At 63.8% G+C, this 13523-nt stretch overlaps 1 protein-coding gene across 1 annotated transcript; it reads left to right on the top strand.

Annotated features, from left to right (window-relative positions):
• The first annotated feature begins 7434 nt into the window (after window positions 1–7434).
• Window positions 7435–11503, top strand: RTP5 (receptor transporter protein 5 (putative)). Its single transcript, XM_032428448.1, has 2 exons — window positions 7435–7842; window positions 9765–11503. The coding sequence occupies exons 1-2, from the start codon at window positions 7475–7477 to the stop codon at window positions 11185–11187; spliced, it is 1791 nt and encodes a 596-aa protein (XP_032284339.1). The 5' UTR covers window positions 7435–7474; the 3' UTR covers window positions 11188–11503.
• The last annotated feature ends 2020 nt before the right edge of the window (window positions 11504–13523 follow it).

Raw genomic sequence — 13523 nt, 5'->3', positions numbered from 1 at the left:
AGGAAGCCTGAGAGAGACTGGGGGATGGAGGGAGAGAGAGATGGGGGAGATGGAGTAGGGGACGGGGGGGATGGGCGAGAGCGAGAAATAGGGAGGGTAGAGACGCAGAGAGAGAGGCAGAGGCAGGGGAGGAGGTGGGGGCCCAGCCTCTCCATCTGAGCGACTTGTCCCTTTATTTGCTGTGGCTTCTTTCCCCTTCTGCTGAGGCTGATGAAGGGTACTGGGCCCTCTGCCCTCCCCCCCCCCCCAGCCATCGTCCTGCCCTTGGGAGGTGGATTGTCTGGGTTCAGGCCCCTGGGGCTGCAGTGAGGGGTGGGCTCAACCCCATGCCCACGTTGTCTCCTCTTGAGGGGCTGAACCCACCACACTGTGCCACTACTGGGGAGGGTGGGGGCACGGCCACTGCCAAGGGTGCGCCCCTCCCCCCAGGACTGCAAGGCCACCACACTGGGGCAGCTGAGGGTCTGCCTGAGCCCGGGGGCTGCGCCCTGGTAATTCGGGGTAATTCCGGTAGGCCTAGTGAGACCTCTCTCCTCCACTCCTGCCCCAGGCCTTGGAGTGCCCTCTCCCTGCGGGGGGGGCGGGGGGGAGGGGAGGGGCTGCTGCAGGATGTCTGGCACCCCCCTCCCCTCACCCCCAGCTTCAGGGGGCCACCTGCTGGGCCTCTTGAGGACACCCAGTGCTGGGGCTTAACCTGCAGCGTCGCCCCGCCCCCCCGCGCCCCCTCCCGCTCCCCCCCCCCCCCCCCCCCCGCCCCCCCCCCCCGCGGCGGGGCCGCCCCGGCCGGGGGGGGGGGGGGGGGGGGGGGGCGGTCGTGGCCCGGGGTGTCCAGGACGCCGGCCCGCTGCGCAGCGCACGTCTGGCCGCTCGGGGGGCGGGGGGTTTGCTGTCAGCGGTTCTGGGCGATGAATGGAAAGCGGTAAAGGAAACTGCTGACACCCGCAGCCCCGAGCGCCGTGCGTGGGTCTCGCAGCCCGAGGAGCAGCCCGACAGCTGGCGCCGCCCCGGCCCCGTTCACGCTCCGGCTCGGCTGCCGAGGGAGAACATTAAAGAAAACTGAAACGGTGGAAAAAGAGCATCAAAGCTGGTGCTCTGCAGGCGAGCGCGAGCGGAGGAAGCTTCGGCGGCGAGCGCAGGGCCACTCCCCGAGCCCCGCGCGGCCCCGTGGGCGGCTGGCGGGCGGGGCGCGGCCCGTGGGCTCCGCGGTGCGGGCACGGCCGGCCTGCGGGGGCGTCCCTCCCGGACAGGTGTCCCCTGGCCCGCCCGCCCTCGTGGCTTCCCCTCAGCGGTCAGGCGCGGGGTCCGGGGCCGGGGACGTGGGTCAGGTCAGGTTCGGGGCTGCCAGGCGCCCAGGAAGGCTCGGACCCCGTGGGCACCTGCCCCTGGCGCCCCCCACTTTGGAGCCTGAGGCTCTGCGCTGGGGGTCATGCCGCCCTCGGAGGCCTGGGGCTGGAGGGGCCGGTGGGGCAGTCTGGGGGGTGTGCTCTGGGACGGGAGACGGGGTCAGATCCCTGGCCACCTCCCACCCCCCAGCCACACCAGCTGTGATTCCATCTGCAAGAGCTTGGATGCGTGTCCAGAGATGCCCGCCAGAGAATGTGGGGATGCACTGTCCCCTTCCTTGCCCACCACCCTCTGTCGCTTCCTTTCTCCTCCCTCCAACCTCTTACCCCTCCCTTGGGGTGGTGGGCTGTGTGCAGGGCCCACTCAAGAGGCTGGAAGGGGCATTGCACCCTGGGAGTATTGGGTCGGCAGGCCCATATGGAGGCACGGGAGGGCACAGAGACTGTGCAGGCCAGAGAGAGAGGGGACACAGCCCGGAGGAGCCTCACACTCCACCCTGGGGTGGGCAGGACCAGCAGGTGCTGGGATCAGAGCCTGGGGAGGAGGCTGGGACAGTGGGAGACGGGGCAGGAGTCCCAGGGACTGTTGGGGTGCTGTACTCCCAAGGGGAGCTCCCCACCACTTGTCAGCACACTTTCCCCCAAACACATACTCTTCCTACCACACTGTCCCTGCAAAACACACATGTCACCCCAAAACACACTGTCCCCATCAGTGTCCCCATCACACACACTGTCCCCATCACACACACTGTCCCCTTCCCTCACCATCTTTCATTAGGGACAGGACAGGCTCCCTGGCTGGAGGGAAGGGCAAGGTCAGGGTCCCGTCTGCCCCCTGCCTGTGTCCCCCGCTGGCTAGCCCTCTCCTCCCTGCCCTGTGTCCTGGCTTCACCCCTTCGGGTTTGGGAGGTCCCAGCCTGGAGTTTTCCGTCCCTGTCCCCACCTGTAACCAGGCATCAGGGACAACCCAGGACCCCCAGTTCATGGGATCTTTGATGAAGAAGGATGTTGCTTGTGGTCACTGAGGTAACCACGTTCTCTCGCAGTCTCAGAAACGGGGGAGAGCCGGCCCTTCACACGTGCCTGGGGTTCTCTCGGTAACACGTTGCACCTCCGGCCCTGGTGTCTCAACCAGGATGCTGACACAGGCGCTGTCCCCTGCGCACAGAGCTCCGTGTGGGGTTATGGTGTGTGTCGTGCGGCCGGTGCCCGCCCCGGGACGACCCTGCGCTCCGCACACAGGAGTCACAGCCCCTCCCTCCTGTCCACGCATGTCTGCGCACCGCCGCGCCGCGGGTGATCCTGCGTGTGCCCTGTTGGGCTGGGTTCCCTGCGGCACGACCCCGTGTGCCCTCCTGCACTTGCACGTGTGCGTGTCTCCGGAGGGCTCCTTTTTGTGCCCGCACGGTGCTCTGTGCGGGCTGAGCACAGCTGGGCCCTTCTGGCCTGAGGCCTGTGACCGGGCGGAGACGCTCAGGGAGTCCGTGAGCCGCCGCCTCTGTCCCACGAGGGCTGCCTGTCCCGCGTGCTCCGCGCCTTGGGCCCGTGGGCCCGTGGGCCCGTGTTCCTGTCCTGGCTGTGCGCTACCTGGGGAAGCCCGCCACCAGCTACCGAGGCCGCTCAGGAGGCCCCGAGGGTGGAGGGTCGTTTGCAAGGTGGGTGCCGCCCTCCCTCCCGAAGCAGGGTCTGGTTCTCGGGGCGGGAGAAGCTTCCTGCCCGGGGCCTCCCACCCTCCCCGTCTGAGAAGCGAGTCTGGTTTCCAAGGTGCCAGGCGGGCAGTGACTGTGACGCCAAGCAAGGGTGTGCGGGCGGGCGGGGGAGCCGGAACATGAGCCAGCACGATGGAAAGTGGGGGAGAGGGGATCCCCCTGCGCTTTCCCGAGGCAGCAGCCCAGTCACAGGGAAGTTTCCATTTATGGTAAAACACAGGAAGCAGAAGGATCATCCCGAAACTGCCTCTGAGCCGGCAGGGAGGTGATGTCACCCCGCCTGGACCGACCGTGGCCCCGGGAGGCGGCGGCAGGTTCGCAGCTATTTCTGAGGTCGGAACAGGAAATGGTTAATAGTGTTTGCAAATAAAAACTTTTTGTTCTATCCTGTTTTTGAAGCATTTCCCAGAAGTTAAAAAAGAGCACCCAAATTACCTGCCCAATTTAAGAACCCGATTTTAAAAATTTGAACAAAATATGACACCATTTGTTACACACAAGAATAGAGATGGTTGGGTTGTCTGTTCGCTAAGGTGGCAGAATCCCAGATTTCCGACTCTCCTTACTTGGTCAACTTTCTACAATGCTGTTGTTTGAACGTGAACTTACACTTTAAGTTCCCACGTTTGTTTGTGTGTATGCGTGGATGTGTCTGTGTGTTCGTGTGTGTGTGCTCGCATGGGCGTGTGAGATGCGCATCACGTCTGACCTCTCGCCGTGGACGCCGCTCGGCCTGCCTGCTGGCTGGTCAGCCAGGTGGGGCAGCTGCAGCCCCCGCAGGCTGGGACGCCGGCCACCCGACCCCGGGACTGCCGCTCTCCACACGGCGGACGTGGCCGAGGGAGGGTCCCCCGCCCTGCTCTGCGCACACCTGCTTATTTCAATGGAGACATGAAACCAAACTATCCACCAGCGTCAGGAAATGGAACTGTCAAACCAAGCTGTTAGTAGCCAGTTATTTTTTTATCCTTCACAAAATTGCCGTGTGGCCAGTTAGTTATGCGGGGAACATGCTTACAGCCAAGATGTCCATGGCCAAAGGGCCAGCCACCCAGGTCCCGCCTCGTTGGCCCTGAGGTCCCCAGTCTGTCCCTTCGTGGCCCAAGGCCGGTCTCTGTGGTTCTCACTGCTCCTTCCAGGGCGAGCCCCCACGCCACCAGGGCTTGGCAGACATGACTGGCCCCCTGCCCGGCAGCAGCTCGGCGGACAGCAGAGCGAGGAACTTGGGGAGGTGGTGGGAAGAGCCCGTGGGACAGGACGCTGGACGAGGGGTTGCTGGCATGCAGACGCTGCTGTCCCGGCCGCCGACTCCAGGGCCCCTGCCCGCCGGCAGCCCAGAGACACCCGCCGTGCCTGCATGCTGGGGGCTGGGCCTGGGGTCTGCCCAGCTGCCCTGTGTCCCTGGAGCCGAGGTTTGGGGGAGGGCAGGGGTGAACCCGGCATGATTATTTCTACCTGATTTTCTCTCCTTGTCTGTCTGTCTGTCTCAACTCCTCTCCTTCCAGACACACAGGGTAGGGTCCATTCAGCTAGCTGGCCTTGCTGGAGCTGGACCCTGGGATGCCCTCCCTCTCCCAGCCTGGTCTCCTGCTTTGACTCCTTTACTGTGCTGTCCTGTCCCAAAGTTGGCACTTCTCTGGTCCAGCATGGCATGGAGCGGCTTTGGAGGAACCTGCCCAGGCCACGCCCAGGCCAAGAGGGGGACAGAGGCTCTGAGCATCGTCACCTGCAGGAGACGGTCCTCATGGCTCATCGGGGCTGCCAGAAGGTGTGCTTTCAAATGCTCCAGCTGGACACCACCCAGTGGTGAGGGCTGACCCCTGCCTTCCAGCCACTTTCTCCAAAAGCTGAACTCAAGAAGTTGAGTGCCAGGCAGGTCGGTGTGAGCCAAAAGGAAAGTGTCCATGGGGGAGAGGAGAGCGCTGTCTCCGTCAGGTGGGGCAGTAGCATTGAAACGGTACCTGGTTGCCCCTGACATCACTCTCCGTCCCGAGCCCAACCCATTCTGGAGTCATCGAGCGTCGGGGAGGCTGGTCACAGAGTGGTGGGCAGAGGGTGGAGGACAGAGCAGGGGCGGAAGGGATATCTAGCAAGCCTCATTCCTAGAGTCCATGTCGGAGAGACCCGCGTCCATGCAGCTGGACCACACACAGCTGGCCAGCTTCAGGGTCACGCCACAGACCTCGGGCGTCGGCTGAGCGCTGTGCGTGTTCTGCCTCATCCATCACCCCTCTGGTCAAGAAGCCAACTGACTTGTTAGCTGACCGTGTGAGCAGCTTTTGCAGAGAGCTTGGTTTGGGGGCTTGGGGGGGACGGATAAACGGGCGTGGGGAGAGAGGCACGTGGAGGCTGGCTTCCCTTGGGTCTGCCCCCTATGCCTTTCTAGCAGTCTCCTGGGAGAGGCATAAGGAAGTTCCCAAACCAAATAGATTGTTTTTGGGTGGCGGTCAGTCATGATACCAAGACTCTTCCCTAAACTCAGAGTCAGGTTGTGGTTTCTAGAGCGAAGGAGGCTGCGGGGTGGGCCGGGCGGACGGGGCTGTGGTACGGCCCTAGGGCCGAGCGTGGGCTCCCACGCCCAGCATGGTGTGGAAGCAGTCAGGGTGCTGGGTCCAGAGAGGCCACGTGGAGAGGAAAAGCCCTGTGGGGACCTCCGCACTGCCTCCAGGCTACAGCCATTCCCTCGGATCCCTGCTGGCCACGTGACCAGGACCACACGCATGCCCACCTACACACAATGGCCCTAGACCAACCGGCAAAACCCAGGGCCTTAGGCACAGCCCAGCATATCAGTTAGAAGTGCTGTAATTGGTTGTCTGATGAGCCAGAAAACCCAGAGCACAGGGCCTTATGGTAACAGTGGGAGCTGGATGTTTCCTTCTTTCTTGAACAACGAGTCCAGAGGTAGGTGATCCTGAGGTGGTGCAGTGACCCCGACTGTCATCACGGGTCCAAAGTCTTGCTTTTCTGCTTCCTCCACACGTGGCTTCCATCTGCAAGTTCACCTCATGGTCCAAGGGGGCTGCAGGAGTGCCAGTCATCACATCTGCATCAACGAACAGAGGCAGGGGACAGTGCAGGGGGCGTGGGTCTTCCCCAGCTAGCTGCTCCCACAGGATGGAGCCTTCCCAGGAGCACATCCCAATAATTTCCTCTCCTATCCCGTGAGCATGCTTCGCTGCTGAGAGAGCCAAGAACAAGTTTCAGAAATGCAAAATATGAAAAGGACATCCACTCACTTGCCAGGATTAGCTGCAGACTGGGCAAAGATGAGCAGAAAATTCGTCAGCCGTTAAGAAAGGAGAAGGATCGTTCTGTGCGCAGGTCAGAGAGACAGTCGTGGAGGCACCGAGGGTGAGTGAGGGGTTTTGGGCACCACAGGGGATGAGGCCGGTGGTGGGCAGAGCCTTTGCTCTACCCTCTGAAGGATGGGCTCCCTTCACATGCTGGAGCTTCTGGGGCCACCACCAAAGCAGCAGGACCAGAGCGCAGCATCCGAAGCCCTAGAGGGACAGTGAAAGATGAAACAGTGACCTCGCCAGGATGCAGGGGGATGGGGACACGGGAACAGGTGGACGGTCCTCCAGAGCAGGGGAGGCTCAGGTGGCCAGAAAGGCCCAGGGAGCCCAGCTCCTGGGAGGCGTGGAAGCGGTAGTTCTGAAGCCTGAGGATGGTGGTCCAGCAGGTGCATGACCCTCACCTGGGGCACACAGCAGCCTGGCCGCGTGCGTGAGAGGTGGCTGGTTGCAGCGATGCTTCTGTCCGCCCACGGGGAGGGTGGGGGCCCAGACTCACGTGCACAAAATGTGTCCTGCACGATTCTGTGTGCATAAAGCCCAAAGCAGCAAAGGGGAATGTCTCTGGTCGTGGAGCCCTGAGGGGTCTCGGCCAGGCTGACCGTACCTCTGCAAGGGAGGAGCCCATGGAGCGCGGTGGGGGGTTGCCCTTCAGGTGCCCAGCGAGGCTTTACGGTAACTGTGACGCTCTGCGTTATGTTTTAGCCGTTGTTTACATAAACGTTCTACATTCTAGCCAATATGAAGTTTGAGAAAAAACCATGGGGAACTTTGCAAGGACCCATGTTCAGGGCACTTCCTCCCGGGCTCGTTTCCAGTGGTAAAGGAGCACTGAGCAGCCGGGACGGAGGCCGGGCAGCAGATGCGGCTCAGCTGCGGGCTGCAAACACGGCAGACGCTTACACGCGGACGAGTGGGCAACACTGTCCGAGGCATGTTGTGGGCTAAGGAGGCCACGTTGAGTGCGATTTCCTGCTTGTGAGAAACAGATACGAAGATTTACACATGCCTGTGCGTGGGGCCACATGCGGACGTCAGCACCACAGTGATGATTACGTACCAGTTTATTTTCTGTTGTCTGTTTTCCTTTGTGTTTATCTGTTTGTTTCTTGTTTTTCCTAAAATGAAAATGTATCGCTTGCGTAACAAGAAAACATTCGAGGGGATGAGAAAAAAAGGCCTGTTTCTCATTTCCTGGAGCCAACCCTGGTTGCCGTGGAGACTGGACGGTTGTCAAGGCGGTGATTGGCTGGTGAGGACGCAGGCTGTGGGATCCCAGGCTTCCCTGGGGTGGCAGCCGGCGCAGCTTCCAGACCGCACTGCGGAGCCCGGCGCCAGCATGGATGGGGTGGACGTGTGGGCCAGCACCCTGGCCCAGCTGATGGCCAAGAGGAAACCCCAGGACACCTGGGAGCTGGTCCCTGAGGAGAACCTGACCTCCGGGCACATGGAGGGCGGCGGTTTTCAGTACCGGCTGAGGGGGCTTTCCAGGTGCGCTGCAGGCGGGGGGCCGCTGTGGGGTGCTGGGCAGGGAGGGGCTGAAGCTGCTTAAGCACCGGCCGGGGAGGCCCTGAGTCCGGAGGCCGGGCTCGTGCAGTCCGGCCCTCGTGGGCCCGGAAGGGGCACGCATCCCGCCGGCTCTTGGCCTCCAACAGGTAGGTGGACCAGGCGTTCGTTCTCCCTTCCAGGAAGTGGGGGGCTGGGGAGCCACCTCTGTTCAGTCCCTCGGTGCCGGCCACCCCAGTCGGGGGCTTCGCAGAAGTGGGGGCGTGGCGGATGCTGGGGGGTGACGCGGCCACCCACGCGTGAGAGTCTTGTCTGCTCACCGCAGCATCTCCTGGTTTCCATGGCAGAGCTGACCGCCAGAGCAGGGGATGGGCAGGTGCCTGTGCTCACACCCCACCCTGCACAGGGGCCTGAAGAAAGGGAGGCTAAGTCGTGCCCGAGGGGGGCACAGGCCCAGAGGGGGGAGCTGTGTCTGGGCTGGGCTGCAGGCCAAGCAGGGGCTGGGTTGGGAGCCCCAGTGTCGTGGGGGTCACCATGTGAGCCCCGTTCCTCATTGTCATGGGGACAGCCCCAAGGATGGGCCAAGCCTGCGGGGACCCCACACAGCCAGGCATGCCCTGCCCTGCAGGGGCCTGCAGGGAGGGGGGCCGTTGGGGGAGGGGGCCTCACGGACAGGTCACCACGGGGACTCTGTGGGCAGCCACCCTTTGACAACGGACACCTCAGCCCCCACCCAGTGTCTGAAACCCCTGGGGCCAGGTGTTTAGTGGGACGCTGGCTTTCCCAGGTGTTAGGAGAATTGGCCCTCGGCGCGTCTGAGAAGCACCTGTTCCCACGGCCAAGCTGGAGAACTGCCTTCAGTGGCCGAGGGTCACAAACACTGTTCCCTTGCCTTTCAGCTTTCATGCAGCTAGAAACGCCGGGGAGTGTGGGGTCACAAGGCACCGTCCCTCGTCCTGCACACAGCAGCCCTGGCCACAGCTGGCCACATTGAAATGGAGCTGAAAGTCCAGCCCCCAGGGCACTAGCCGTGTCCAGCCCCACCTGTGGCTGCTGGCTGGGCCGCGAGGACGGAGCCCATCCTCACCATCACGGAAAGTCCCGCGGGACGGCGCTGCCTGGGAGATACTGGGCAGGTTTCCCACGCGCACGTGCATGTGGTCGCTCGTCCGTGACCTAAGGGTCTTGGAGAGAGGGCCCCCCTGCTGGCCCTGGGGCACACGGCCGCAGAAGCCCTGGACCGGCACCTTCTTCAGCCCCAGTGGTGCCGGCCATCTTGCTCACGTGTTTGGAGCCAGAGCGGATCAGTGGAAGGGGCTCACTCGCCATCGTCCTGGGAGCCCCCAGCCCCTCCCGGCTCTCCCCGCCTTCTGTGTCCCGAGACTCCCCCGCCCCTCCATCTCACTTTCTCTCCGTGGGGATGGGGCTCTTCCTTCCAGGGCCTCGCCTCGCTTCTCCGCATTGTCATGGGGACAGCCCCAGGGATGGGCCAAGCCTGCGGGGACCCCACCCAGCCAGGCATGCCCTGCCGTGCAGGGGCCCGCGGGGAGGGGGGGCGAGGGGGAGGGGGCCTCCCCTGGGGGAGCCAGGCTCTCCCCCCCTCACAGGTATCTGCAGGGCTGGCCTTGGCTCTTGGTGACATGTCCCCAGGGCAGAAAAGCAGCAGCCGGCTGCAGCGGGGCAGTGACCTCCCACAAGTGTCAGGCCCGGCTCTGCCACCGAGGGAGCCAAACTGGTGAAAAGGCCTTTGTTTTTCAGCTTTCCAGATTATGCGCGCAGGAAGGGGCGCACACCTGTGGAAGGGGTCTCGGTCCGGAGCTTGTGCTGGGCCGGCCTCCACGCGGGCGGGGGGCCAGGGCCGTCCCCTCCCCTCCGCTCACTGCCGCCTCTGTCCTCCCCACCCCCAGGCTCCAGTGTGGCCGCTGCCAGTGGGGCTGGTCCTCGGCCCACGTGCACATCCTCTTCCACACGTGCTTGGATGAGGACAGCCGCCTGGGGCTGGTGAAGATGCGCATCTGGGGCCAGCAGTGCAGGCTGTGCCCACCGGGCATCCAGGGGCGCTGCCAGGTGAGCCTTCTCAATGTGCGGCTCTTCCTCAACAAGCTGGTCCTGTTCATCCTGCAGAAGTGCTATGGCGAGAGCCTCAGCTCAGACCAGTGCCCCGAGATCTGCTTTGGTGAGCGCTGCGAGGCCTGCGACCTGGGCATCTGCTTCTTCCAGAAGCCCCCAGACCCAGCCTGGGGGCCCGAGGTCAAGAGCCCCAGCACCATCAAGGGCAGGTACACCTTGTACGGAGGCGGCGGCTTGGCCACCACCGCCCCCGGCAAGCAGCTGCTCACCCTCGGCAGCGGGCCCGTGGTCGACCGCGCCGGGGGCTACACCCCCAACTCCATCACCATCCCCCTCTCCGTGGCCGACTTCATCAGGAACCCGATTTCCGAGAGCAGCAACTTCTTCAGCCAAGATGACGACATCGTCACCGTCCCCTTCTCCCTTGTGGATGTGGGGAGGGACAAGGGTCCGGCCGCCGGGGCCAAGGGCCGTGTCAGCCCGGGGCCGGGCTCCCTCCCAGCGGCTGACCCCGGCGGGCCCCTGATCGTCGGCAAGGGCTCCATCTACCTGCTGGCCAGTTCCACAGCCACGCCCAAGGGCAGAGGCCTCCTGGTGAACATCAGACGCCCCATCTTCCATGGCCGAGGCCTCCTCCTCAGCAGCATCAAGCCCTTCGCGCTGAAAGGCTTCATCTTCAAAGGCCGGGGCTCCGTCCCCAGCTCCGCCGGAAACGGCCCACTGCCGGTGTCCTACGTCATGGGCCTCACGGATGACGGAGAGGGCTCCATCACCTTCCCCTCGTCTTTGGCGAACATCATCAGAGACGACTCCTTCCCCAACATCAACGGCTCCGTCACCTTCCCCTTCATCTTCACTGATGAAGACAAAGGCAAGAATGCTCCTGCCAACACCACCCAAGGCAAAGAGAAGGAGGATGGCGGTGATGGCCCTGCCCCTGCTGGCCGTGAGCCCCTTCTGGGGACCCGCACCCGTAGACCCGTCACCATTAGTGAGGGCTCCATCACCATCCCCTTCTCCGTCTTCGACATCATAAAGTACAAGGGCCCCGGCTCCATCGTCAGTGGCTATGACAAGAAGAGGAGACAGCCGAGGGCCGGGCTTGGCAGGTCCGGCTCCCAGCCCGGCTGGGAGGAGGACTTCTGCTGGGATGACGACTGTTGCGCACCGCGTTTCGACCCCTACGAAGAAGTGTGGATCTGGGTTTCCATGACCGTCTGCATCCTCTGGATCATGTACCTGTACAAGGTCAGCCCCTGATGGCCAGTGCAAGTCCTGACGCCTCCCAGCGGGGTCCCCCGTGCCCCTCCAGCAGGGCCGCCCAGGCAGCCGAGCAGTGGGACACCCTGCCCGCACCCCCGGGGCCCCCAGGCCACCCCTGCCTGCCCTCCCTGAGCAGAGTGTGGGCCCTCAGCCTTCTCCTCCACCTCCTGCTTCCGTGTGTGTAGTTTCTTGATGTGAGTCGTGGCCTCATGGATGTCCACACCGTGATTATCCGCCAAGCTGCCCACGCGTGGTCCAGGCGCTTGTCTGTGTGAGTGTTACAGTCCAATAAAATAAAAGCGAAAAGGAAAAACCAACATGGTGTGCTTGGGCTGTGAGGAAGCCAGTCCCCGGGACAAGGTTTTGAGGTGGGAGGGTGTGGTGGGCATGTCACTGTCCCCCATCAGTCCCTGTGGGGAGTGGGTTCTTCCTCTGATGGCTTCTGGATTCCTGGCCAGGGGTGACGGGACAGGACGCTCAGGCCAACCTGTGCCTTCTCAGCACAGGGCTGCCCCTCTACACATCAGCCACGTTCTGTGGGCACCCACAGGATTTTCCTGGGTGCGCCCCCGACTCTGGGGAAAGATGAAAGCCCCCCTTGAGGCTTGGCTGGTGACCCCCCAGCATGCATCTTTACTGAAGTTGTCCCCCCTGACCTCCAGCTGAGAAGGCACATCCCACCCAGAGGGGAGGGGCCGAGACACAGCCCAGCCAGCCCCCCCCACCCCCGGGGCCGTGGACCCCCTCCAGCACTGATGTGGTTTGAGAAAGGCCGTCCATGTCAGAAGTCAGAACCCTCCTGTCCGTCAGTCACACTCTGGACTTCCATCTTCAAAGACCAGACGGCCCACTTCTAAGGGGCGAGGGTGGGGCTGCACGGTCCCAGCCAGGTGGGGGCATGGCAGTGGGCACGATGGTGTCAGGTCACCACACCCTCTTCTTCTAGGCAGGGCCTGGCCCTCAGGGCCCCAGGGAGGTTGGGATTTGTCTGGAGGGACCCCGGGGTCAGATGAGACAGTCTGGGGAAGCCTTGCCTTGTGGGGAAGGGTCAGTGTATGGAGACTTCCGTCCAGGGCTCTCTGCCCAGCTGCCCTGAGCCTGACCTGGAAGCTACAAGATCCTGCTGGGGGAGGCGTGAGGAGAGGGGGTGCCCGCTCGGGCGGGCGCTGTTGGCGGGAACAGGGGAGATGCGGGCGAGGCTTCGCATGTCAGCACTGGGACCTCATGTCCAGCCCTGCACACAGAAGCCCGACAGACACCAGGACCCGGGAGGTTCTACCCTACACTGAAGGCCAAACCTGTGTGAGACAGGTTTGCAGACCTCCACCAGCCTGAACAGGAGCCCCCACTTCACACCCCTGGGATCCGAGAAAGACCTAAACCCGGACTCTCCAGATCCTTGTCTACACCGGGTGGGACCCGCACTGTAAGGGCAGGACCCACTGCCCACCCTCAGGGTCCTGTCTACCCCAGGTGAGAGCCCTCTGTCTGAGGGCAGGAAGGTGGCACCCTCCCACCTTGGGTGTCCTATCTACACTGGGTGTGAAGACCAACTGGGTGGCTGGGTAGGGGTGTGTCTGCTTAGGAAGGTCCCACGTGGCCAGGCTCTCTGTCTAGTCCCCACACGGTCGCGGGGGCACCCGCCCCGCTCGCTGGCTTTCCGTGGAAATGGCTGCTTGGGGTAGCCCTGCCCACCGTGGGCACTGCAGCTGGACTCTTCCCAGGGACATCCTGCCCGCAGTTGCGCGGGTCCCAGGGCAAGACGGAACCCATCCTGGGGAGTGTCCCTTTGGGCCAGCGGCTGGAGACCTTCTTGCCCCGTGTGGGCGGGGGTGCTGGGCTGGTCAGAGGCACCTGCCCTTCCCCGTGGAGGACCCCCTCTGGCGCACTTCCCGCAGCTCAGAGACCCTGCCCACCAGGGCCGCCCTGGGGAGGGGTTAATATCTGAAATGGAGGTGTCCAGCCTGGTGTCTCTTCTGATTGAGGGATCCACGCCAGTCCACCCCGGTGGGAGCAAGGACGTGGGGGTCTGCCTGGTCCCTCCGCCCTGCTGGCCACATTGGGCCCTCTCCATCCAGCCCCCAGCCCCCCTCCTCCAGCCTCTGGTCCCCTCCTCCCCGCCTCTGGTCCCCGCCCCCCCGGTTGCCCCTAACCCCGCCCCTCCTCCAGCCCCCGGTCCCTTCTCCAGCCCCTGGTCCCCTCCTCCAGCCTCAGTTCCCCTCCTCCAGCCCCCGGTCCGGAGGCCGCTAACCCCCCGTTCAGCGCCCAGCCCCTTCCTCCAGTCCCCAGCCCCCTCCCCCAGGCCCCCGCACCCTTCTCCGGCCGCCGGTCCC

This window comes from Phoca vitulina, unplaced genomic scaffold (assembly GCF_004348235.1).
Source record: "Phoca vitulina isolate PV1807 unplaced genomic scaffold, GSC_HSeal_1.0 scaffold1, whole genome shotgun sequence".
In the NCBI taxonomy this organism is placed as follows: domain Eukaryota; kingdom Metazoa; phylum Chordata; class Mammalia; order Carnivora; family Phocidae; genus Phoca; species Phoca vitulina.
This window is presented reverse-complemented; position numbering and strand designations above follow the sequence as displayed.